At 39.6% G+C, this 27,465-nt stretch overlaps 1 protein-coding gene across 1 annotated transcript in view; it reads right to left on the bottom strand.

The window, feature by feature from the left end:
- Positions 1-914: 914 nt before the first annotated feature.
- Positions 915-27,465, bottom strand: part of DGKQ (diacylglycerol kinase theta) — an 88,131-nt gene continuing 61,580 nt past the window's right edge. Inside the window, exons 16-23 of the mRNA XM_066339281.1 lie at positions 21,026-21,177; positions 19,500-19,648; positions 18,745-18,926; positions 17,083-17,183; positions 12,780-12,926; positions 11,425-11,536; positions 9,711-9,863; positions 915-8,618 (exon numbers count right to left, since the gene is read on the bottom strand). Of these exons, the coding sequence (XP_066195378.1) occupies positions 8,523-8,618; positions 9,711-9,863; positions 11,425-11,536; positions 12,780-12,926; positions 17,083-17,183; positions 18,745-18,926; positions 19,500-19,648; positions 21,026-21,177 (1,092 nt within the window). The 3' untranslated portion in view covers positions 915-8,522. The remainder of the gene's footprint in view (positions 8,619-9,710; positions 9,864-11,424; positions 11,537-12,779; positions 12,927-17,082; positions 17,184-18,744; positions 18,927-19,499; positions 19,649-21,025; positions 21,178-27,465) is intronic.

Genomic DNA, 27,465 nt, shown 5'->3' with positions numbered 1-27,465 from the left:
GAAGGTCAGTGTTTTGTTTCCTTCCCCTCTTTTGCCAGAACTATAGCCCCAAACAGGTTTTCCATTGTATGATTTTTAAATGTAACTGTAGCTGCTTCAGAGCTTGTTGATTTGCAGTCCAGCAAGGAACAGTAAAGTCTGTCCAGAGGTGTTGTAACATAACCAAGGCCTCCTTAGTTCTGCAGTCAATTGTTGAACAGAGGGAGAACCAATTTCTTATTGCCAGAGGCAAGGTTACTGCAGAAGGGACATCCCAAGTGGAGGTGTCCAGTTGATGGACCGACCACGCCCCAGCCATGAAAGGCAGACCTTAATCTCCAAGGAAGGGTAAGCTGTCCACCAACAGTGGGGCAGAGTTTCCACCCGGGCCTGGCTCACTGGACACTTGTCCCAGCTGAGTCCCTCCAAGCCAAGGTCCATGAGGTCTGGCCCTTGAGTTGTGCAGGCCAGGTCTGCCACTGCTCATCTGAGCCAAGCACAAGGCTATGCATGGGCTGTTACCCACAGCCTGAAAACACCAAACACTTCTAGGGAAGTGCAAACAGGACAAGGAATTGTACAAAAATACCTTGGAAAATCTGGATCATCATTAAAGTAACTCAAAACACCAGAATGCCTAACACACCATGGTCCTATCACAGAAAGACTTTATCAATTACAGTTCTATCCAGAGAAATAAAGGTTCTAGAGGTGCTTGAATGTTGCAGGGATCAAACTTAGATGTTGTCTCACAAATGAAAACATATGAAATCACATTGTTAGAACACAGCCACCCTTTCACAAGGCATGACCCAATCTCAAACAGCAAGGTTACAGAATTCCTATAAAGGTGCCCAGCTGAGATAAAGTATGTTTGTTTCTCCAGAAGTACATTCTGCTATTTTAATTTAAAGCATAACTACTCCACAAGCATCCAGGGTAGAAGAGATGTTGTATTTTTCACAGCAAATTCTACTTACAGATCTCTGGAACTTGTAAATAATACTTAGAATACAATATTTCATATTGGTGCAAAATGTACAGTCAAACACAGAACATGTACTGCAAAATATACACAGAATTGTTCTAAGAACAGAACCCAAGGATGAACAGATGTTTAAATACAGGAGAAAAACTCCATCTTTTATAAATTACATTTTTAAAAACCTATTAGTATACTAGGTATGTTGCTTGTAGACAAGTTACCACAATATAGTGACATGTCTCATTTGCAAGGCAGACATTGAGAAACAAGTTACATCATTAAAAGCTAGTTTTTGAGACAAACCACAAGTAAATGGTGTGATAATGCATTACTGGTTTGAGGCACAGACTGTAGAAACCATTTTCAACCACCTTAATGCTTATACTTAGGCTTTATTTTTTTTTTTTTTTCTGAGAATTAGGCAGATGCACAAAGAATAAGCACTAGACAATAACTTGTCAGCTTACATTAGTTTATTGGTTCAGGATTCTTTATTACCAATGTATTAGAACATTCACAAGAAACGCTGGGAGACACCTTAAGAGTATCCTGATAATAAAACAACATTCATACAACTGTGTAAATTGGATGATATAAATAACCAGAGGTGAAAAAGTTATTTAAGCAGTAGTTAATTTATAGTTTGAGAAGAATTAAGATGTCATCAGTCATTCGTAAATAGGAGAGACGCTGAAATCTATAGTGAATTACAAACTCTAATGCTTTGCATTCAAAGTAGAGATGTTGTCTTCCAATACTTAGAACTTGTAGCTTCAAGATACTGATTGCTGCTAGCTATACCATTGTTAACTAAACTATCACAAGGATAACTTGCTTTGGGCATGTTTGGAATGCTAGAGTTATACAGCTATTGCTATGCTACCGATCCCCAAATTTTGCTTTAAAATAGCAGTGAAGGCTTTATAAGCACCCAAAATTACACAATAAATACTCAGTAATACTTCAAGCACCTCTTGCTACCCAATTTGGCAAGATAAGCAGCACTAAGGAATCGATGCCATGGTGAGAAAAGGTGTTAAGAGTTTGACTCAGGCACTCTTGATTTGTGCCTGCCTGCCTTCAGAAAGTGAAAGAGCTTGTGCAGCACATTCTGTGATGGTGACATAAAGGACTGTAAGTGCCAGATAGTCACCAGACTTACAACCTTTCTGCAGTCTAGCACAAGGGCAGGCACTCTGCTCTTCAACCTGCAGTGATCTGTATGGGGAAGAAGCTCTGCCTTGTATGGCTGATGTTTATATTGGGAGTTGCTGCCAGAGGTGTAATAGGGATAGATCTACACAGTATAAATGAAGCCGTATCTTCTGAAATCAGGTTGTCCCCTAAAAAACACACTAGACCAGTGCAGAGTGACATGCTACATGGGTATGCTGCCAGGAGAGCTCAGAGGGATAATTACACCAGTAACACTGCCCTATTAAAAAATACTTTGCTTTGAGATAGATCTTTAATAGCTACAAATGTTTATTTCAAGACTTAACTTTTTCAGCGCTGATCTGCTACAAAAGCTCATAAATTATCTTCACAAAAAATAAAGTCACTCTTTCAGAAAACATATGTTCAGTATAACACACTTGTATCAGTACAAATTCTGTCCTGTGACTCCAGGCAGAGAAGTCATAACCCACACTGAAATCTCTCCAAAGCAACATAACCAGGACTCTAAAACCAGAAGTGAACTATTCCATTAATTACCATAGTAAGCAGAAACAATGCTCCCAAAACACACAAAGAGTGCACTGTTTCAGTGCACATGTATGGGTTTACAATCAACAGTCACTGTCCTGTAAACATTGAAACTGCTGCTCTAACTGCAAGTTAAGGTTAATAATGTGCATTCGTTTCACTGCACTCCACACATACAATGCCTACACTGCTTAAAAAAACCCCAAAACAACAACAACAACAAAACAAATCCATTAAATAGCAAAAGGAATGAAGGCTTTGGACTGCATGTCTCCTGCAACTAAATGTCAAATCAGTAAGTGTTGACATTATAAATAAAACTTGAACATTATTTTATGCATCATAAAAGCAGTCTAGTAAAACCAAAAAATTAGAATAGCAGCAAGTTGCTCAAAAATGTAATTTCAGTCAGTCAGCTATAAATACATTCTGCCATGTGAGAAGCAATCTCTATCCCCAAGCAGGCTTTCAGAAAGAACACAGTGTTAGACATGGATGGGGATCAGGAACACTGCAGCCAGAGAAACTCTTAAACAATTGTATTTTACAAACTTGTTCTCATTTTTATCTGAAAGTGCATTTTTGTATCTGTAGAATCATCCCCATATTTACAAAAAAAGTACAAACATTGCAATTTTGCCACACCCTACGCCTACCTAACCTGTATTTTTTGTTAAGTGCAAAAAGTATAATGAAGTTATACATATTCTGATGCATGTAAGATCGAAGTCTGAAAATGAGGCAACGTTGTCACTGGTGAATACAAGGCAATTCAATACTTGCCAAATCTTTTCTGCACAGCTGTAAGATGGCTAAAGTAGAAGCTGAAGTAGAAATTAAAGAATAGTTTAAGCCAAACTGACAGAGCAGCATTCAGAGCAGGAACTCCATTCCCCCACTCTCCACACACATTCACCAGCACATGCTCATACCTTCGTTACCAGTTTTGGTACAGAGCTAGGCCCAAGGGGCAGGAGGGCAGCCTGGCAGAAATAGGAAGATGTACAGTCACTCTGAAGGTGGTAAGGAAGACTTTCGGGGTGCAGACTGAAAGAGTATCTACTGCCAGGGCACAACTCCAATGAACCCCCAATACTGTTGCTGGAATATGGACTGGAAACTATGCAAGACAGAGCATACCTACAGTTGGTACATTATTAAATATATAACCAAATCTGTTGTGTCTTCAGCGTAAGCCCTTTTAAGTGTCATAACAGGTTCTCTTACCTTCTCCTTCCACAAAAAGAGGTTTCATTTGATACTGATGTTTATATGTCAACAAACTGCTACAGAATCACATGCAAGCACAAATGCTTAGCAATTCGAAACACCTGATATTCTGATCAAGTATATTATTTGCTTTTTAAAGAAATGAAATGAATACAATATTTGTAAGAAGATAATTGTGAAGATTTACAACTGTTGCCTGTAACAGTTCATTTAGCTTTGTTCCTTAGTTAAGTCTTGTAGTGACAGCTTCTTCCAAGTTTTTAAAATGCTACAATAGCCATTGCCATTGGTTTTAGACACACAGATACTTGACTAAAATCTAGAAACAGCAAGCAGAGCTCAAACTGCATAAGTGCAAAGACTGTATTCTAAACACAGTTGTGCTTTTACTACATTGCCATCATGTCTTGTTGGAAAGTGCAAGTCCCGCCTCATGTCCAAAACCGGTGAGAGAAAGATCCAGAAGTGAGTGCTATCAGAATGCTGTAACAGGACAAAAGCTGTATAATTAGGCACTGTGGAAGGAAATAGAATAAGGCGTATTCTTAAGGGTGTGTGCACATGTATGTACACACATGTATGTACACATACATATATACACACATATATAAACAGAAGTTTTTTGGCAAAATAAGCATTTCACCTAAAAATCAATGCAGTGAAAACATCAGCAATTTAAACTGTACAAGTCAAGGGTAAAAGCCATGGAGAAAAAAGCAGCAAATTTTCCAAAGTAACACCCGTATCTCAGGGATGAGCTTTTGAATTTTGGTTCTACTAATCCAAGGCAGAGGTAATGCATCTATCCATCAAAATAGATCTTAACCAACCACCTGCACTAATCTGTGACACTGGGGTATTTGAAAGCAACCAGGTTTTCAGGACCTTTCTCTCCCCAGTGCTGGCAATGCCTAGGTAGGACACTAGTAAAAGGTCAGAGTGTAAAAGGTCAGTAAAAGGAGAGTGTACCTCAGCAGGAGAGATGCTAGTTGTGCTGTTTGTGCCTGCCATGGTTTATAGGCAAGGTAAAAAGGCAGTGGAGAGAGGATGAAGGAGTGTGCTCAGGATAGCAAACAGCCTGTGTCTCTTCCCTGTCCACAGTTACTGCTCCTGGTCCTGTGTCCCTGATGTTACTTAACACCTGTCTTGATATAACTGAGCCTCTTCCTCAACATTTTGTTGCTGCATTATTTGAAGTACTTGGCCATGTGACCACTAGGTTCTCACACAATATTACTCAAACAGTCAGTAGGGAGAATCATCTATCTGCCCACTGTCACATAAATTATACTACATTGTTATGTTCAGTGAAAAGGCTAAGTCTAAATGTTTTGTATTAACTGCGAAGAGTTTTCCCCTCCCTTCATATAGCCCATGGAAGAAAATATGAGGCCTTCTCAGACATCATATGCAATGAAAATGTGAGAAAAAAATACACACACACATACATATATTCTTGATATAATGGCCTTTACAGAACCTGAAACTAGAACATCTTAATAGAGGGGTTAATCAGTGAGTTTCTCCTTTTAAAAGCTTTTCAGGGCATTTCCTGTCTCAACTGGAATCTATTTTGTCATCAAAACACATTAAGCATCATCTTTTGATGCACAGAGGCCTTATATACTAAGTGTGTTTTTCTTAACCTATGTTTTCATTCCAGTGTGGCACTCATCTCCTCAAATATATGGCAGTTGGTTTCTGGGGAAAAAAAAAAAAAGAAAAAGGAAGGAAAAACAAAACTCAAAGCCTTCTTGTCCTCCACCAGGACCCCCTCTGGATGCTGGGACAAGATTACACTCATATTTCAGTGTCACATTCCTACCATGATGCTATCCTAAAACAGGCTTGTACAGAGTTCTAGGGATGGGAAATCTCCAGGAAGAATATGCCAAAGCAAGGGGCCCTCTGATTAAAATATTGTGACCTGCGAGTTTCATGTTATTTCAGGTAACAGATACAGAGCAAAAGCAGAGACAGCCAGATCCTTAAAAAGCCAAGAACTTGAAACACTGTCAGCAACATGGTGAAGGATTATATATGCCTTGAAAAATAGTAAGACAGGCTTATTTATTTGGGCTGCAAAAGACACTTTTAAGTACCAGCAGTCTTAAAATTTATGCATGTTTTCTCTAACAAAAAGCCCAGCTTCCATTACTGAGTCAGCAACTGGAAAGCAGACCACACATTCTTTCTGCCCCAAGGATACAAAACAGTTTCTCTGTCTTTCTGGACAATTATGAAACAGCAGCCTTTTCCACATTTCCTCTCTAATTTGTGAGCTTCATTCAGAGAGTGCACATCCTGAAATACAACACTTCATCCTCCCTACTTGTAATGCTGGTACCAGGATGCTAGAAGAGGTCCAGCTGACTGACCCCTCATGCCCAGGTTCTAAAGAAGACAACCCTGTGTTTAATGATCAGGAAGACAAGGCTTTTAGGTCTGTACTGTCCAAACTACCTCCTTCATATGATGAATCCAGTTTTTATGTTGAATGAAAGTTAAGTTGTAGTCCACACTGTAGGACCCGAAGAACATCTCCAAATCTAAATTAAGAATTTAAACAATTAAGAAAAGGTTTCACTGAAAACAGAAAATCATTCCTCCAACTGCATCTCTACCAGAAAACTGAGAAGGAATCACTAGACTGAACGGAGAAGCTTCAGGCATCTACCATTTTCCATAGCTGTTTTATCTCTTTATCGGTTTATCTGCATCATTCTGTTGCTATAGATGACATTCAGACCCTTGTTGCACCATGACTGGAAAGTAGAAAGCACATATAATGACCAGCTGTTGCTGAAGCTGGCACAGTGCTGAAAGTAGATTCATCAGCAAGACCCAGCAAGAACTGCCTCAACACATAATTGGCTCCATCACAAAACAGCTTTTGCATATTTCAAAGTTACACCTAAGTCCCCTGAAGCAGATAGAGATGTTTTTCTAGACACACTGGCAAGAGGAATGCTCCTAAGGCTGACACTCAAGCAATGAATTCATGCCACCTGCATCTGAAATCATTATTACTGTTCAACAGAGGACAAGTGAGCCCACCATATGGCTAAGTGGGCTCTAGCTAACATGACTTAAGCGGCTCCAAGCAGCAGATGCATACAAGTGGCAAAACCTTACAGGGCCCACCCACAAGTGGCTCACAGAGCCCTTTGTGCATGATGTTGGCCGAAAAGGAAAGCTTCAGTCCCTGGGGAACCATGGTGAGATGAGATAGCAGAGATATGGGTGAAGAAAAACATGACTACAGCCATGGATAGCAGATGCAGATAGTGTATGACAGGACCAGCACAGCTTCTCCAGCACCAATCTCCAGCACAAAGCTGTAAAAGCACTGGATCCCCACACATTCAGCAGATGGGTAAACACAGAGAGGTGGTCTTGGCCTCACAGGAACTGATGGAGAAACAGCCTCTGAAGAGCACAGTCATCCAAGTGAGAAAAGGCAGTCACTGTGTCTCTGGGCCCACATCTAATAACAACACCCAAAAAGACTTGAGAAGCCTGATGAGGTAAATGAATTTTCATGATGCCTCTTGTATTCCCAGTTATTTGAAGCCTTGAGCATGTTACATGCACACTACAGGCTTCAAAAGCTGCTAAGGCTCCTCAGCAAAGCAATGCTGTACCATCAGTTCAGCCACAACATATGACTGTGCTAATTTATTTAATTGAACACTAAGTGGTACTTCTTTTAACCTAATTAATGATAATTCTTGAGCTTGCTATTATATAACAGTCCAAATGAATGAAAATTACACCCAAGTAAAGTCAAGAGGAAAAAAGTCTGATGTCAAAGATAATGGTTTCAGTGATAGAAAAGAATTGGTATAATGTACTACTGCCTTGGGTATTCTTGTTCCTTTTTTCTTTTGAGAGTTGTAGCTGATGAAATTCAAATGCCTGTTAAAACAGGCTTTGGCTGAATAATGAGAAACTAAGTTACAGTTGAAAAATTGCATACAGGCTGTTTCCCCTTCATTCATGCTGTCCAAATACTGTTGAAATAAATGCTCTGAAATATTTTGACTCAACTGTTCTAGCACTTTCTCTCTTCCCAGTGCACTGAGATCCTTTTCCAGAAATAATCTCTCCTGTGTTTTGTGCTTTTCTCTTTACACTTGTACTGTTTCAGCTGTGCTATTTGGACTGATCAAAGGAGTTCTCAGCAGCTCATCTTTTTGCCTTTTTTTTTTTTTTGGTTAGGATGCTATTGTGAACATTTAAATTCTTTAAATTTAAAGAAACACATTTTCAGTTATAGAACAATTAAAAAAAATCTGTGGATTTTCTTTAAGAATGAACTGGGAGGAGGGAAGGATATTTTGTGAAGGCAAATGCAGAAATCTCAGTATCTTGGAATCTCTGTTTGGCTGGGAGACAGCTAACAGAAAAGTAACCCCAAGTAAACATTTCATATGAGACAAGTGGTACATAATAGTTATTTGTGACAATGAGGTACTATCTTTGAAAGAAAAAGAAGAACCCAGTACTATCAGAGTGTAATGAAAGGCACACTCGTAGGCAACACTCTTCATGACTCGTCTGCACTCAGTTTTACTGGACGAGGGTGGTATGTACCATTGGTGTGAACACAGGTCTCCACTTAGCGTCCTTCAGAGACTGACATGCTATCCACTTTCACCTCTTTCAGGCTTCCAGTTTTTTTCTGCTTCTGTTTGGATTTTTTCAACATATGGACCTAAAATTGAAAAATTTAAAAGAAGATTAAAATATCTGTAGTCATCAATAAGCTGATCTAAGGCAACTAACTAATAACCAAGTAACAAGCTGAACTGCAACAGAAAAACATTTAAATACACAAATATCTGGTGCACCTATCCTTGTAAAGCTATAGGATTTACTGCTTTTTTATGTAAACATATACATGTTATGTATATGTATGTGTGTGTATATATAATCCTGTACACACATATATATATCCACCCATATATAGAGATAACTAGTAAGTAACCTGGTAGAAGAAGAAATGTTTCTCACTGAAGGACAAGTTAGGTTTGCTCTCTCTCTCTTTACACTACCCTCCCACTTCTTCTCATGAAAAGGACAAAGTTTTAACATATTCTAAAACTCTGAGGTAGGACCCTCTCTTTCACTCCTCCTCAGCAAGGGCAATTGCTCTGGTAGCCCTCCCAGTACAGCTACATATCCTCTGAGCTTGCCTATAGCAGCAAATGTCTGTGAGGTGGAAAGCCATCCTTAAGGTAGCAGGCAAACGTGCAGACTGGTGTGCACCACAGCCACCTACTGCAAAATGTTTATTTCACAATTCGAAGTCAATAGAGAACTTAAATTACTAGGGAGCTGATGCTGCCTTCTATGTACACACGGAGATAACAAAGAAAAAAACAGACATCAATTACTCAAGTCTCTTTTTCACAGACTCTCCTCTCATTCATTTTTCTCCTTTGCTACTACTGTCTGATGGATCTTCCCTTCTCCAGCAGACTGATTCCCATCTTGCACATTGCACTACTACCATGGCCTTTAAAACTGCCCTGCTTCAAGAAAAGAAACACTGCCTGCATATCTCAATACAGAGGAAAACTTGAGTCACCAGGCCAAAGCTCAGGGACTATTTTTTTAAACATGAGCCTCATCTGAGCCAGTGGACAAAGCCTTCAAACCATCATCTTTAGAAATTGCTATGTCAGTTACCACAGAGTGCTAAGCAGCTCCTTTAGGGTTATCAGAACACAGACAAGCAAGGTAATACAGTAACATCCAGTGCAGGAACAAACTCAAATTGCTAAGAGAAACCTAAACCCAGTACCTTTGGTCCTGCAGCAGAAATTATAATCTGGCCAGGTGCCTGAATCCAGGGCTCTCCATCAACTTGAACAGGAATTGGCTTTAGGAGCGTTACACGGAAATATGAGCCCTGGGCTATGCGGATTCCTGATCGAAAACCACCTTGGACTTGACCCTGTCAGGGAATAAATACCAGGATATCAATCACTCCAACTAACAAGAAGTACAAATACTAGCTGCAATTAAAGTAGGTTTATATTACTTTATTCTCACTTGACATTTTAAGTTTCAGCTAAAAAACTGCTCAGGCAAAACTAGGATGCCTTTACTGCCCTAGCATTAATTATTTGAGGAAGGAGAACTTGGATACCCCTGCAGGCTGCAGGAGGCAAAACAACTCCCAAAGCAAAGCTGTTTGTAGACAAAGGTTGGCCAAGAAACATACACTCACAAAGGTCTTGTTTGCTTTGGCTTCCCCCTCGGTAACACAGTGAATACTTCTAAAAACACCTAATTATACACACATTCTTCAGCACATGTGAAATTCCAAAGTCTAAAAGCAGTTTATTAATCAGAGATAGTTTTTCCAAACTCAACTCCATATAGCTACAGAAATACATACATACAAACGCTGAACTTCTTACATGCATACTCAACTACAACTTATCAGCTGAGTTAACTTTTAGAATTAACTGTAGAAGTGAAGCAATGTTAACTTTACTGCTACACTTGGGGAATGTGAACAGAAACCAAAAATGGGAGTAAAAACCTTAATATCACAAACTCAAAGCACAGGTTTGTTAACATTTATATTCCAAAGCTGCTTCTACTTTCACAAAAGATTTAAGGATCTCTACCAAAACAACTCTTTAGTATATTTTATAAGATCTAAATTACAAAATAAAGTTTTAACCAACACCAAAGATTGAGCTCCACAATATTTAAGCACTCATCTTTCCATTTTTGGTGGTTTTATGGATTAGTTATCTCTAGCTACCTGACCACATATACTTTTTCAGCACCAGATTTCTTAAAATAGTGGTAAGAGATAAAGAAAAAAATAACCTACCATTCCACAAGACTGAGTTACTAATCGCAGACCACTGTAAAAATACGTAATACATGAAAAACTTAAAAAAGAATTGCATAAGTTGAGTCGTAATATTCTTTGCAGAACAGCATACCACCTGCTTGATGTAGCATTCAAATCAAGAGCAGCAAGTACCAAATTCTCAGTGACAGGTGTTGGAAAGCCTGTGGCAGATGATTATGAAGCAACCTGTCTTGCTGGAATCTCCACTGTGATTGTGATGAGGTAGAACAAGACTTTTTGCAAATACACTAGGTGAAGGGTGCATATTTTTGTAATGTTAGAATAAAATCTTGTTTTCATCCCATGAACTGTTCCATTTGGACACTGTGATACCTGTTATGAGAAAGCTAGTGCATTCTGCAATACATATATATGTATTTGTATTTATTATACATATATAGCATTATATATATATATATATGCACACGTGTATGTTTCTCTACTTCGTTCAAAGTCCAGTTAAGTTATGAAGCATTTCCCCATGGACTTTTAACAAGTTCTTGATTCCTGTTACTTCTTACCCAAACTCAACAAAGAGGCACAATTTTTAGGACCATGCCCTTGCAATGCACTGTTTGTTACAGAAATAAGCCTGTCCCATAAAATAAATGTTTCTTTTGTGCTTGCTGGGATGCCAACTCACCATGTGAACGACACCAGTCACACCAACCACTTCCAGCAGGCCGTCATCAATGCGCGGTTTCTCAAAGCGGTTGTCACTCTCAGACCCCCAGAGGTCGGCTCCAGAGCCCCAGCTGTGTGGAGAGCACACCAGTGAAAGCCATGTGGGCTGCCCCAGGGCACACTCTGTGATGCCCTGCTAAAGGTGGCTGGTTTCTCAGGCTTCAAAAGCTATGCACTCTGCTCCCCCACCAGCTGGAGGGAGCAGTTTTCCTGCATTGTAAAAGCAGGAACTGTTTTTCTAAAATCTGGAAGAATTTTTATCAGATCTTTTTGTCATAAAAGGAGCAAAGTAAATAGTTTCCATTGGAGATAAAATGTGTAAATAGGAAGGTAACTCGGTAGAGTTTTAGTTTGCTGGGAAGTACAGGTTACAGCTAAACTAACCCTTAATTTTCAAGACTGAAGAACTTATGATAGCTCTTAATGGTCTTGACAACATTCACAGAACTTACTTAAGAGAAACTAAAGCTAAAACAATTATCGAGATTTCATTCTTGTAGCTGGCCAAAAGCACTTGTAGTTAAGCAGATACTCATGCACTTCAGTCCATTGAAATGCTTCTGACAATTTAAACCATGCTGCTTTTTGTGCAGTACTGACCCTTCCCACTCAAATCACTTGCTTATTGTTTTGGCACATGAACTACGCATCACTTAATTGTGATCTTTTCTTCTCCACAGCTCTTATGTGCAATGTATATTTTTGTACATGTGTACACGTGCAATGTATATTTGTACATGTGCAATGTGTGTACATGTAAAAAGAAATATTTGAATAAAATATTTTCAGACTAAAATGCAAAGAGATACAGGTTGTTTAAGACAAGATGGCACTTGAAAAAAATAATAGTATGGCAGGGTAATTACCTGCTGGTTTTGTGCAAACAAAAAACCTGCCTCTATCAACATCACATGTAAGGAAGCCATATCTCCTGTGGATTTAGCTTCCACAACAGTTACTTTAGCTCCCTGCAAGTGTCAAGGAAGCACTCACAGGCCTGTAAAGGTATCTGAACTGTGGTCTTCCATGGCTGCCCAGGTAGTATCACACACTCCATGTATATTGATCGGTTGCCTGTAGGACCTGGGGTCTGCCCTTCACTGCAGGACCTGCTTTGCTACCCAATCCCCAGCATATCACTAAGTGTGTGCAGGTTTGATTGTTGATTGCAGATCAATTGCCTTTGATTCTGTCACCTAGCCATTTTTTTCATGGTTACCTAACCATTTGACTTTTGATGTTCAAATACCAAGCAGCAATTCTACACATACAGTCCAGCATGCATCCACAAGGGATCCTTCCTCTTCTTTTTACCTGGGTATATTAATAAAAATGAGTCCTTCTATACTTGGTAACTCCACTTCGTGCTGGTCCACTTGCAGCTTTATATCCTTGTGAAGGTTTCTAGTGTGACTTATCTTTTGCAGCCCAACTTTGACATAAACTCCCTTGTTGTGAAACCTAGGAGCAGACAAGTATCTTGTAACTAAAAAGTAAGCCAGACATAGCACTCTTCCCTGTATGTATACCACTATTGTCCTCCAGCAGGTATGTTTAGGGAGTTTTTCAATTAAAACCCATTTCAAATTCTTCTAGTTTTACTGCAGAAACAAAGCATAAACCATAAACTGCTACTTCACATACCTTTACATAAGGGATGATTCTGCTGCTGAGGCACATGCAGATTGTGAAATTTAATTACAGAAAAATCATCCCTTCTTGAAGCATTGCCTGAATACAATGCCTCTTTGAAATGTAAACTCCTGGGCTGGAAGATTACACTTTTGATTAAGACTTAGAGGTCATCATGACCCATTTAAAATTGTTTTTTCATGCAATGCTACAATACTTACGGCAAAAAAACATTTGAAAATTTTTGCTTTACACATTCCTAATTAATTTGAAATATACTTAGCTGCAGAAACGGGCTTAGTAATCTCAACTTGTGACAGAGCTCTAACATCTCTAAATTTAGAATAAAAAAGATGATGAAGATTTTTATGGCATCCCTAGAAATGGCAAAATATTTCAAGAAAAACATAAACAAAAGTCAGTTAAACACACAGATTATTTTCTTCTGTAATGGAAGCCTTTGGATACATGGCCTTCAGGGCAACCTCAAAATAAAAAGCATAAATTTCCATTATTTGACCCTACCAGTACATGGGTGTAATTGGAATTCAACTCTGCAAAATCTCTCTAGCATTATGTCTAACTACCATTGACATTAAAGTGGCGAAGACAGCCAGGTTATGGCTGAGTCTTCAGACAGACTTTTCAGTCACCTTAAATTATTACATTGGGAATGATTAGTCCTACGTCCTAACAGTTTAAAATAGCACCAAATTAAAGATACCTCATGTAACACCATTTAACATACATTTCTGCTCTATTCAAGATGTCTGTGCTAAGGCAGGTTTTATCTAATTTGGATACAACTGAAAAATACTGGAATATCAGTAGGAAACAAAACACTTGTAATATCCCCAAGAAGTATAAATTTTTGTTGAATGAAGAAGGAAGCCTTCAGAAACTCAAGGAATACTTCACGGTGCCCCAGTTGCAGAACAGTTGTGTATCTCTGTAAAATAAGTCTAAACTTGCATAAGATTGTATAAAATATTCTCCCAAACCTTGCATTTAGTAAACTGCTTGCCACAGCAATCTCCTGCCATTTTGGATGGTACAAACAAGATGTGATCTCTTCTGTAGTATGCACTCCTAAAGACTGCTCCAGGATCCCATGGGAATGACCTGGATGATGAACCAGATGCCTCCTCAGCAAGTACAAAGCTGGGAGGAGTGGTTGATAACCCAGACAGCTCTGCAGCCATTCAGAGAGACCTTGTCAGGCTGGTGAGATGGGCAGAGAGAAACTATCTGAAATTCAGACAAAGAGCAAAGACAGAGTCCTGCACCTAGGGAGGAATAATCCCATGAACCAGCATAGGCTGGGGGCAATCTGCTGGAAAGCAGCTCTGAGGAGAAGGAACTGGGGTCCTGGTGGACAACAGTTGTCCATGAGCCAGCAGTATGTCCTGGGGACCAAGTAACCAATTGGATCCTGGATGTATTAGGAAGATCATCACTTGAAGGTCAAGCAAGTTGATCCTGCCTCTCTGCTCAGCCCTGGTGAGGTACATCTTCACTCTGTATCCAGTTTTGGGTTCCTCAGAACAAGAAAGACATGGAACTCCTGCAGTGGGTCCAGCGGAGTGCAACAAAGATGATTAAGGGACTGGAGCATCTCTTTAACCAGGAAAGGCTGAGGGAGCTGGGCCTGTTCAGCCTCAGGAAGAGAGGGAATTTTATCAATGTCTGTAAGTATCTGAAAGGACAGTGTCAAGAAGACAGAGCCAGGCAGCAAGCAAGGACAAGAGGCAAGTGGGCAGAAACTGATACACAGAAGTTCAACCTGAACATGAGGAAGAATTTCTTTACTGTGTGTGAGGAAGCACTGGAACAGATTGTCCAGAGAGGGTGTGCAGTCTCCCTTGCTGGAGATATCAAGAACCATCTGGAATGCAATCCTGTGCCAAGTGCTCTGGGATGATCCTGTTTGAGCAGGGAGGTTGGACCAGATAACCGCTGCAATCTCTTCCAACCTGACCCAGTCCATGATTCTGTGAATGAAGGCAGATGACCTATAATGAAATTTTACACTGTGAAAAAAACTCATATAGTTTGGTACTCACCAAGGCAAAGACCATCAATGTCACAATATGTATACTATTTTTATCTGTGCCGCAATGCAAGATCAGTGTTGAATTCCTGCAGGGATGTTATCACTGTACTTTGAGCTGCTAGTGAAATGTAAGCAATCCAGAGTATGTAAAGAGACTACTGATAGAGGCCAGAGACCACACAGCTTTTGGGACATTTATCAGTATAAGGTCTTGCTTCAGAAGAGCACTCAAGCCCATATTTCTTCCAAGGACTACCTGCAATTTCTGTTGCCACAATCTGAAACTTACTGTTCTGCACTCAAGAGCAGCCAGTTCACCTGCCAGCAGCTGCTGCATTTTGCATTAAGAAGATACCATTTTTAGTTAATTTACTAGAAATGAATTTCTTTTAAAAGCTAGTATTACTGACAAGAGCATGCACTTGCTTCTTACGGGGAAGCATAAATTCAACTATTTTAGCAGTCATTTTCACAGGCAGTCAAAGGTAAATAGCATGTGTCAGCACTATTAGCATGTACAAGCTTTTGGCTTCTGCAAATATGTACCTCAGTATCAATTCATTATTTCATGTTCCCTTTTCAGAAGTGTACAGCCCTTCAGATTTGGGAAAAAAAAAAAAAACAAAAAAAACCTCTCTTCTTTCCCACAAGTTCTTCAAGTCACCCTGCAAGAATGACACCAAGGCATTGTCCACTGCACTACGGATGGTGCACACTAAGAAAGGACTGAGATGAAGATGACAGGGATGAAAAGCACATAGGGCAATAGCAATCAAAGTATATCCCTTAAATGTAGTTGCAATAAGAAGAGGATGCATTTTTTGAAATGCTGCAGCTTTGCAAACGTGGAGTAGTATATTTTGAAGAAAGAATGAACATAACTTGTACATTAATTGCACAAGTCCATCTAGAAAAGTTTCACCTACTAGAATGGACACTGCCATAAGCAAAATTATTCCCTGATTTTACTACCTGAGATGCTTTCAGTCAAGTGTATTGAAAATGCAAACCTGTGCCTAATATTAATTTATGTACTAGGTACCATTAACAACTGCATTAGTCAGCTTTTAAAAAAAGCACCATGAGCAATGCCTGTAATGACAAACAGAACACTACAAGATAGGTCAGATTACACATCATTGCACTCATAACTGGTCAGAGAATATTTCTAATAGTTACAATATGAAAACTGTACAGTTGTAACTGGCTGTAACTCTGACAATCAAGAGACAATTTAGAAGGTGTTTAATCACAGACATAGGGGAAAGCAAACAAAAACAGTTTCTCTAAGGAATTACTAATCAATTACATATACATGATTTCTTTTGCTCATCAATTTCAGTAATTATGGGAAGAAGAAAAAGTCCCATTATTGGTTGATATGCATGCCGGAGAGAAGGAAGGTCTTGTTAACATGTTTTTAGTAAGATTCTCACTTGAGATACAGAAATATTTTTTATCATTAATACCAGAATGCAGGTGCTGCAACAGGACTAGGTAAAACTGGAAAAGGTACAGAAGAAGTTCTGAACACTTCTGAACAGTGCTTATTGCTCATATAGCAGCACTGCCCTCACTCTTGCTAAAGGCTTGGAGCAAGAGGTATTTCCACCATCTCAAAATTTCACTGAACTCAACAATGCAGTTATTGTCAAACTAAGAATACTGAATAACAATGACTTGGCTTCCAAAAACCACTTTGGTGCTCTCTCTTGGAAGAGGAAGAAAACCCCCAACCAAACCCAAACCAATGAAACACAGGAATTTTGTGTCTATGATCTCCTGGCTAGCTTAATTCCTCCTTGTCCCAGCTATGCCACAAGCAGTATTGGTGGAGCATCTGGTAGCATTTAAGATTATCAGCTGTAGGGTAAATTGGAAGTAATGCAATACCACAGAATTGACCTACACACCTGGTTTTCCCAGGATTACCTGCTATTAAATTTCCCTGGTTCTTCTTCTCTAGCTTGATGAAAGTCCAAGCTCAATTCTGCATCAATGCCAAGACCACAGTAATTGTTCATCTGTACAATCTGACCAAAAGGAAAGAAAAAGGTATAATTTCCTGCTTACATTTATAAATGAAAAATGAAGAAGTTCCAAAGCTTTTCAACGAAAGCAAGCTTTGCAGATGATTCTTCCAAGTCACTTGCATCTTGACAGATTCTGGAAAACATTTTCCAGAAACACTGCACTAAAAATAAAGCTGCATGAACAACTGTTGACATGTATAGTCATTATTTCCAAAGTATCAGAAACTTTAAAATTTAATCTTAATTAAAAGTTACAAGCATAATATGGCAGAAATAAAAACAAGTGCAGAAGTAAAAGCAACTCAAATTCTCAAAGCAATTCTATTCAATAACTTCACTAGCTGCTGAACACTAATGCCACTATTATTTTTGGCATCAGCCATGGATTTATATTACATCATTGGGAAGACACTCTTACTTACTTTGGAAGGTGACCAGCTTACACCAGATGAATGAAGAACTTGACTTCACGTACTCAGCTGCATTTTAACTAGCTCCCTATATGCCAGGCTCAAGTTCCTACAGATTTTGACCATTTCTTCCATGAAATCTTCCTTTGCATGCTAGTTCATTCCATAGCTCTTTTACCCTAGGCCTTACTCTCCCATCCTCCACCTTTAAAAAGCAGATTAGGCACCACGGAAAAAAAAGCCCCTGTCTCCACCAAGTGCAAAGTAGCTGGAACCTGAGCATCTTAAATTCTCCAACCAACTCATAATGCCTAGGATTTTCCAGTGACCAGACTAAAATCTTGGACAATTGCTACCATTGTTATAAATTCCTACTTTTTTTTGCAAGCCCCTTGTCCAATTTCTTTCTTTAATCTGAAAAGAGACAGAACCAGGATTCACATACAGCTCCAAAATCACCATCTACAATCAACAATTTTGCTTCCTAACCAGAAACAAGCTCATATGAAGCAACTGACAGTGACTTTCACTCAAAAAAAAACCCCAAAAACCCCAAAACAAACAAAAAACCCCAAAAAACCAACAAAAAAACCCCACACCAATAAACAAACAAACAAACAAACAACCCCCCCCAAAAATCCCAGATGGCACATATACAGGCACACAATAGCAGTAAGATGACAGAAGGATTTACTTTCTGTATGTGCTAGCAACTCCTAGTAATTTCTTAAACAGTGAAAGGAAAGATGATAGTACCTTTTGGGGAAGGAAGTGTTTTTGGTTGACACTCTGGTTTTACAAGTGTTTTGGAAAGTGTTTTGGCATGCCTTCCAAAGCTTTTTCTTATTTGAGAAATAATTTTCTTTCCAGCTGAAGCCAATAGGAATGCCATTGCTATGTGAATTAATCCTTTATCAGATGCTTTTTGCTAAACAGCTACAAAACGTGCTCTGCAGTCAGTCAACTAGCCCTGCCAAAACTGAAACACTAGGTCCAGATGTATGCTGTATTTGCTAGGAAACAGCTCAGAAAGGCCCAAGCACAAACACAAGTGAGCAGTAAAAATGAAACTATGTTAATACCCACCTTCTTTGTGATTTTCACTAGAACAACAGCTCCTAAGAATCACACCCAAATGGTGCTCAGCTTACCTTGGGAGGCTCAGGTTCCGCAATGCCATTTTCTGCACCTTCAGCTGGCTCTTCTGCATCCAAAAGGATAGTCCAGCGATCCATAAGAACATCATCCGCCTCATCCACAGAAACCAAAATGGAGTACGGATCCTCCCCACTGTAGCCAGCTCCCCAGCGCAAGACCCTCCCCAAGTCATTACCTGGGCAACAATGAAGAACACCAAAACATGACCGTGTTTCACAATCAGTACATCAGCCCTGTTTTACAAATCACACTGCATTAAGGTGCTCCAATCAAGTCACAGAATTAGTTCATTTGGAAGGAAGAGTTAACTAGCAGAAACAAAATATCTAAGTTGTGTGTCTGCACATGTGCTTATCATTGCATACAGATGCACTAGAGCATTTCCACAAAAACTGGAAGAAAAAGCTGTAATGGAGTTGAGACACCCAACTGTGTTTGCTGTCTTACAGCAATGGCTGATGCACCTGTAGTTGTCAAGTGGAGGATAATTTGCCCTCCCAACTCCTGTCCACTCACCCACACACATCAGCATTCCTGCTGACTTGTTTTTCCCTGATGCTGTTTTTCTGAAAGCAGACTGACATTTCCTTGAAAAGCTGATACTGTGGTTTACTTTCCAGCACTACCTAGAACTGAATCTCACAGCATGTTGGCTGCAAAACTATGTCCTGTGTCAGACACATAAAGACAAAACTTTCCACAGGGCTTCTGAGCTCAGCAGAAGAATGGTTCTTGCTGTGATTCTCACCTGTTCCTAAAGGTAAGATGGCAACTGAAGGCTCTGAGCACACCAGCTTGTGCCTGATCTCCTCGAGTGCACCAAGGACCCAGCCAACAGTGCCGTCGCCTCCACACACCAGCACTCGGAAGGAGGGAATTTGGGAGAACGTGTGAAACCTCCATTGTGAAGCAAAGCACAAAGAAAAATTACAATGGAATATAGGAAATGCAAAGTCACAAGATGCTATTTAAAGTAAAACAGTATTATTGGGTTTCTGTCGATGTCCCTTTACCATCATTTTCTGGATCAAATTCAACAATGTAAACGGAAAAGTATAAAGTTCTAGATAAAGATGATTTTAAAAAGAGTGAAAACCATATTCCTCTAAGATTCTTCACAGACTGAACTATATGGTTAATCACTTCCTTTTTCAAGAGAGAAAAGAGAGACCTAACTAGTCATATGAACATCTGTAACTCTCTAGATCCTAGAGGAGATGTTGATTATTGGTGGTGTTTTTGTACTTAGCCATAGGAATCACAGTACATTTTCTTCTTAATAGTACTGTTTTCCTGGTGATGCTTACCTTTTCTGGCTTTTCATCCTACATATCAACATATAATGCAAAACGATTGTTATTTCCCATTGCACAAGAAGCAACGAACAAATGGGAGCATTTTGCTATAAAGTTACAGAAAGATTCCAAAGCCAAAACAAAATGAACTAGTTACTGAAGTTGCAGCTTGAAGGGCATTAAAAAGACAACAGAATTACACAGTTCTGACAAAAAAAATTGTTTGTGTAGATTGTTTGTCTTGTCTCCTATATAAGCTGCATTGTTCCCACAAAGCTTTTGTTCTGAAGATCTTGTCAGGACAAGTTTTTTATTAAAGTAGTAGTGAAGAAACTAGGAATAAGCTACAACCCTTGCTTTCAGTTTTATGAAGCTGTAACAAAGTGGGCTTCATTAAATCAAGTCATCAGTTCCTGTCTTCCTACAAGCACATTATGTTCTGTTCCTTGTAGAAATGTTACAGCTGTGATCAGGCAGACCCTGTTAATTCTGCAACTGTGGCCAAGTTTCAAGAGTCAAAATAGAAAATTTTATTATACTTTCCTGGTAGTTCCCATGAAACATCAGAAGAAATAAAAGCAAAAATCCACCCTCATTAGGAAATGTGACATTTCTCTTTCCATCTCCATTCATATATATAATCTATTTATTTTTAATAATTATTAAGTATGTGCTACAGTAAAGTGAATATGACTTTCCCAGGGCTAGACTCTGCTAGATTTGATTTAAGTATATAAATTAGGAACCACTCCATTCTCTTGTCTTGTCTCTTGTCTACTCCATACTCTTATGGGGTATAGAGAACCCCATAAATATGTTCTCACAGGAAGAACAGTCAGAAGGAAATGATCCACTGCCCTGTTCTTCAGGCACAGAACAGAGGCCATTTAGATCTTCAAAATAAGTGAATCTAGTCCACCCTTTTATAAAACAACAACAAAAAAAATACATTAAAAAAAATTAAAACATGATGATTTACCCAGGCAGTGGGCCCCCATTGGTAAGTTCAAAGACTTGATGTGGGTTTAGCAGCTTTCTAAAACTGTACAGCAAATCACGACCTTTTAGACCACCACTTTTTGGATTCACAAATACAAGAAGTGGGCAGCAATTCTGTGGTATCTTGGAAGCCTGAAACAAAACAAGAAAAATCATTAGTCAATGACATGAAAAGGCAGGAAAATTACTTCTGCATATCAGAAATACTACCTGATGCTTCCTTGATGCCCACTAAAAAAAAAAAAAAAAAAAAAAAAAAATCCAGATTCTATAAATAAAAAGACTCAATGGAATTGAGAGTTCCTTAATCCACTCCAAGCACACATTTGAGCCTACCATTAGAAACAAAGGCATTTTAAGTAGCCCTTCCTACACATTTTCAGTAAACAGTCTAGGTCAAAGAACATTGAGAGGGATAAGAGTTCTGTACAATTAAAACAGTTTCCTTGAAAAGCAAAAACTTCTCCCCAAACCAACTGAAAAAACTATCTTTAGTTTTGTGGTTGTCTTAAAATGCATGTCAATTTATAAGGACAAAGTATTTAAAAATGAAGATTTAGGGCAGACAGGGGTGTACGTCTCCCTATGAAATTAGAAGCTGAAAGCTTCTTTTAAAAATACATAAGCCAAGCTTTTCATCATGAGGATTTACTCAGAGGTATGAGTGTCTTACGACCTACTGAAGCTGCTGCTGAAGGGACTCTCGAAGCCTCCAGAGACTGCACAGGAGGCCACTGGACATGGCAGAGGCGAGATTTCCTGGAGCACTTCATGGACTGCAAAGGAACAATATCTGCAGCCTCACTGGAGGTCAAAACTTGCAGCCAACAGGATGCACCTTGGGACTAGTTTTCACCCAGCCTGTTCGCCCATAAATAGTTTTGTAAAATGATTTGTAAATAGTTCTAGGAATATTAGAAAACACCAGCACACCTTCCATCCATCCTGCTACAAGCAGAGGCGTAGGTACATGCAGAAAAGTCCACTGGACATTCCAACAACTGCACTTCTAAACAGAAACATTTGCCATAGTCCCTAAGTTGTGGTAATTCTTATTTACAAATTGGACAGCATTCAGGAAACAGCAATTTGTCACGCAGCTGACCAGATGGATTCAGGGAACAGAACAACAGTGCTAAATATAAGTCAATTTAGACAAGAATGATTCAGGGGTCGGTGAGGCAGTAGCATGGCCACAGCACGAAAGCATCTGGAGAGATACCAAGAGCTACAGACAGGAGGAGGCGGCACCTAGACAGCCTTTCAGCTGCTGCCTGTGAGCGACCACCAGAGGCCATGATCTGAGGTGACCAACAGAGAAATTGCCTCAAATTAACGAGTTAAATTTGTGGGGATGCAAAATGGAGTCTGACATTGAGATACCCCAGACCTGTGAGCTGATTTAGGGACTTTACAAACAAATGATTGTTTGGGTCTTCACAGTACTTGAGGGATTTCCTCTAATTTTCTGTTCTTAGAAGAGCTAGGTGCTAATCCTCTGCAAGTCACAGCCTGCCAGATGTGTCAAGATGCTGACAAACACATAAAAATCCTTCTCTAACACTGCCTGCATGAGAAATGCTCTCTACCATCCAGTGTGACTTGTCTCTTGATAAAGAGAAAACACATTCAGGAAAGGAAGACTAAGCAAGTATAAAGGCTGGTGAAGCAGGCACACACTGCCCCTTCTTTACTCATCCTTCAGATCCTACAAGACATTCAGTTTAAAAATATATCTGTTTTCTTGAAAAATAAATGAGCCAAACAAGGGCTGTTTTGGGGGCCAAACAGCTGAAAGAATCTCAATGTTTTATTTTACTGGAGAGTTCCACTGCTGACAAAACAAGTAAGTAGGCTGATGATAAAGAAGCTGAAAGCTGTGCACACAAGCTCTCTCCAAAGGAACCACCTTCATGCTAAACTGACAACTGAAGTCAAAACACCTTTGGCCTCTACATTCAGGCATTTTTGGAAAGGGGGAAGCAATTACTTAAAGCATGCCCAACACATAACAAGGGTAAAATACTCATTTCTGTTAAGCACATGGAAGGGATATTTGTAGGCAGCAAAGAAAGTCTGTGGAACATAATGCATGCCACTGTCATAAAAAGGATTCTTTGAGTATTAAGTCAACAGCTCAAGGATCCACACATCCCAAAGAGACAAGTGGATTTCGTCCCCTTGAGCCATTCCAGGAAGAGTAATTAATGAAGAGCCATTAATGGAAGAGTAAGCAGAGCTCTGATGTTTTCAGAAGTAAAGGCCATCTTGTCACTCCATCAATTCCTGCATCATCATCCATATCCTACTTAGAACAGCCCTTTGATAATCACAAAATCATCAAGGTTGAAAGACAACTGTAGGATCAAGTCCAACCATCCATCCAGCACTGCCACTGTAATGCTTAAATCACTCAACCACATCACCAGCACCAGATCCAGATGCCTCTTAAACACCTGCAGGAATGGTGACCTCCCTGAGCAACCTTTTCCAATGCCTGACCACCGTGACAGTGATAATTTTTTTCTAATATCTGATCTGAATCTCATGTGTCTTGGATTAAGGTCATTTCCTCTTGTCTCACTGCAGGCATGGCAGGAGAGACTGACTGCCTCATCCTTTCAGACTGACTCCACACTGATTTCAGGGAGTTTTAGAGGGCAATGGAGTCAGCCTCCTCTTCTGGAGACTAAACAACCCCAGCTCCCTCAGCCATTCCTTTTAAGACGTGTTTTCTGGTCCTTTGGTGATCCTTGTTGCCTTCTCTGGACACACTCCAGCACATCAACGTCCTTTTTAAAGTGAGGGGCCCAGAACTGGACACAGGATTTGAGTGCTGAGTACAGGAAGACAATCCCTGCCCTGGTCCTGCTGGCCACTCTGTTTCTGATAAAGACCAGGATGCCATTGGCCTTCTTGGCCACCTGGGCACACTCCTGGCTCATGTTCAGCCAGATGCTGACCAGCATTCCAAGGTCCTTTTGTGCTGGGATACTTTCCAGTCACTCTGCCCAGCCTGCAGTCCTGTATGGGGTTAAATCCTATGAGCAACAGAAGGCAGAGCAGCTCTGAAAGGAAACATCATGTCCCATGGGGTAACAGAGCACACTGTTCCCTTCCAGCACTCCTTGTCCAGCTTTTACTCTGCCCTACTCTCTCTCCTGTCCACTTCTCATTTCTTCCTCTTCAGAGCCTTTTAATACCTAAAATTAATCTCCAGCCATTTCAATTTTCTGAACAATACCAGCAACCTGAAACCTCAAGCTTGCTATAATGCCTGGAAACTTGTGGGGTTTAAAAAAAGGGAGTTAACAGGATAATAAAAATAAAAAATATGAAGTTCTGCAGCTTGAAGTAAACAAAAACTTTTTCAAAAAAGACTAAGAGCAAAGATACCAGCCCAGCACTGAAGTCTAACAAATACCTTACCTGAATATAACAAGAAGATTTGATTATCTTTTCTTCTTCAGGAAATTAGTTTCTAAAAATACTGGTTTGGGACATTCAGAAGTGACACGCTGAACACATGTTTTATATTACTTGCTTTTACAGTCATGTTCTAATGCATTGGGTTTAAAACCAAGTAACTGAAATAATTCAAAAGCAACTTAAGTGAATCATAACTATTTCTGAGACATGGTACACTCTAAGGCATTCAAAAGCTCAGCTGTGTTTTGTGAAGTTGTCTGAGATCTTACCAAAGTAACATAAATTGTTGCAAATACATATTTACAGTTTCTACTGTAAATTGCCAACTATATTTCTTGTCAAGTGTCAATACTGCACCTAAACCCCCCCAAACCAGTTAAATATATACCCTGAATGCTACTAAGATTCACATGCAGCTACAGCAAATGCCTGAATCTAAAAAAAATCTGTACGTAGTGTAAACTGAACAGTCCTACTACTCAAACCTACCTTTGTTAAGGTATCTTACAATGTAAATTCCTAACTATACACATTTAGATGTAGCTATTCAGAATAAAAGAAGTGTTCAAGAATGTGCTTGTCTTTACAGTGAACTTGCTTCCCATCACAACTCTTCATTAGGCTTAAAGGAGTAAGAAACACTGCTAAATCCCCAGATAAAGGCCAGCTCTAAGAAAACAATTATTTTTTGGTAAGGATTAAAATCTCTTGACACTTTGTACAGTAGAGCAGGGATGCTGCTGTGCTTTCTCAAGAGCACTCTCTTCGTTACAATTAGCTGTTACAAAAGAAAGCCTCAAGGGTAGCACCATTATGCAGCACAATTTTTAAAAGTTCCTTAATAAAGGCCCACTGGGGACTGACAAGTTCGTTTGTTACAGGGCAGAAGAGAGTATGTGACTCAGCCCAAGGACTCCCTTCCCCCTTTAGCCCTGGCTTCAGTGCTGTGCTTGAGGAGTGAAATCTGCAGAACGGTTTTGTGTTGGCTGGCATTCAGGAAGGAATTTATTGCTCCTTTCTTAGAGACAGCTGAAGGAGGCTGCATGATTTAGACACTCTGACAGTCACTGTGAACTGCTTAATCCGTTAGGAATAGCACAACATGGCTTTAAACTGGGGCAAGATGTTTATTATCCATGCTAATCCCCTTCCCATTGACTGTACTGTGTAATCACATCTCACAACAAAGCAGAACAAGGCGTTCTGTGCCACCAGCCCACCCGGGTGACATCTTCCTGGATGGTGGGCTGTCTCCAGAAACTGCAGATATCTCAGATAAGTAGAATACAACATTTTCAAATGGCTGTCAGCATCTTCCACGTGCAAGGACTCACAATGCCCCAAGCACAGAATTTTCTTCACCCTCAGGCCAGAAAGGACTCATTATCTGATGAGAAATTACGTGCAAGGTGTCACAACACTACTGGAGCAGCAACTGGGTCAACTCCCAACCCTTTTCTTTATTTTTTGGCATATGGAAGGATGGAAGAAATGGAAGGATCACAGAATCATAAAAGTTGAAAGAAGACATGCAACGTCCTCAATTTCAACCTTTGGCTGAATACCACATTGCTGACTAGACCACAGCACTAAGTGCCACGTCCAGTCACTTCTTGAACATCTCCAGGGATTGGTGATTCCACTGCTTCCCGGGGCAGTCCAATCCAGTGCTTGAAAACTCTTCCAGCAAAGGGTGAAAAAGGCAGCACCCTTTCAGAAGAGTGTGACACCCTTTCAGAAGGGTGTAAAGTAATCACTCATATTTTGGCTAAAATGCTCATTTAACTACAGTGCTTTTAAGATGTAAATATTCGTGAGAGGATTTAGCAGAATGAATTAAACAGAAAGTTTCATCTATTTGGGTATCTTCTACATGTTTTCCTGCTACTCTTAATGAATCTGACACCAGAGGTGAAGTACACCAGAGGGCACTCCACTAGTAAAAGGCATTACTGACAAAGCCACAAAAACTTGTGCTGGTATTGGCCTCATACAACTGGCTGCTGACTTCCTTACCTGCCAGTGCTGCAAAACAAGTTCCCGTTAAATTAGTTCGGAATGGAAAGATTTAGGCCTGCAATGTCTTTCACCTTGAATTGATACCAAAGAGTGAAACCAAACTGTCCCCACAGTTCCTTACACACAGCAGAAAAACAGTTTATAAAATACAGTGCTTTTATTTTTTGACAGCCCAGGGAAGACAGTATTTTCATTCATTTGAATATTGTGAAATTTAAAAGTGTTTGATTAAATTATTAAAGGCCTGAAACAGCAGAACAGATCAACACATCTGGTAACACTAACTGCTTGACTTTCTATGAGGCAAATTATGCAAACTGATTCTGCCTTCAGACTTTTCAGTAATGATAATAAGAGGGTGAATTGCTTTGGGTAGACTTGAGCATGCCAGACTAGAACCATGCCTCCATCTTATAGACAGTATAGCAGACAGAGAGTAAGTAAATTTTATGTCACAAAAATAAGACTAGCAACCTACTAAGTAATACTTCTGGGCTTTTACCAATTTTTTAAGAAGGGCTATTTTGGTTTGTTGTGGTTTTTTTTGGTTGGATTTTTCTTTAATTTAATTGGCAATTCAGAAAAATCATTAGCCCTTCATTACCAATTGCTTTGTATTTCACTCACAAAAGAAATGTCAAACATGGTGTAAATTTAGTATTGTGTCAGTTCCTGTGTATTTCTTGGTACTGTATTTAAATTATCACACATATAAACAAAGATTAGTATTATCATAGGCTAAAAAGATAGCCTGGGTTGGAAAGTACCACAGGAAGTCATTTGGTCCAACTGCTACCCAAAGTAAAGACAATAACCAACCATTATTCTACCTAGGTAATTAGTGAAGGGCATAAGTTGGGTGAACAACCATACAAAAAGCAACACTTGAAGTATCATTTAAATAAACTCTTGGCTCCCTTCAGTGAGATGACCAAATATAAACAACAGATGCTGAAATGGAAACACAATGTT

This window comes from Sylvia atricapilla, chromosome Z (assembly GCF_009819655.1).
Source record: "Sylvia atricapilla isolate bSylAtr1 chromosome Z, bSylAtr1.pri, whole genome shotgun sequence".
Classification (NCBI taxonomy): domain Eukaryota; kingdom Metazoa; phylum Chordata; class Aves; order Passeriformes; family Sylviidae; genus Sylvia; species Sylvia atricapilla.
Note: the sequence above shows the minus strand (reverse complement) of the source record. Positions and strands in the feature narration are given on the sequence as shown.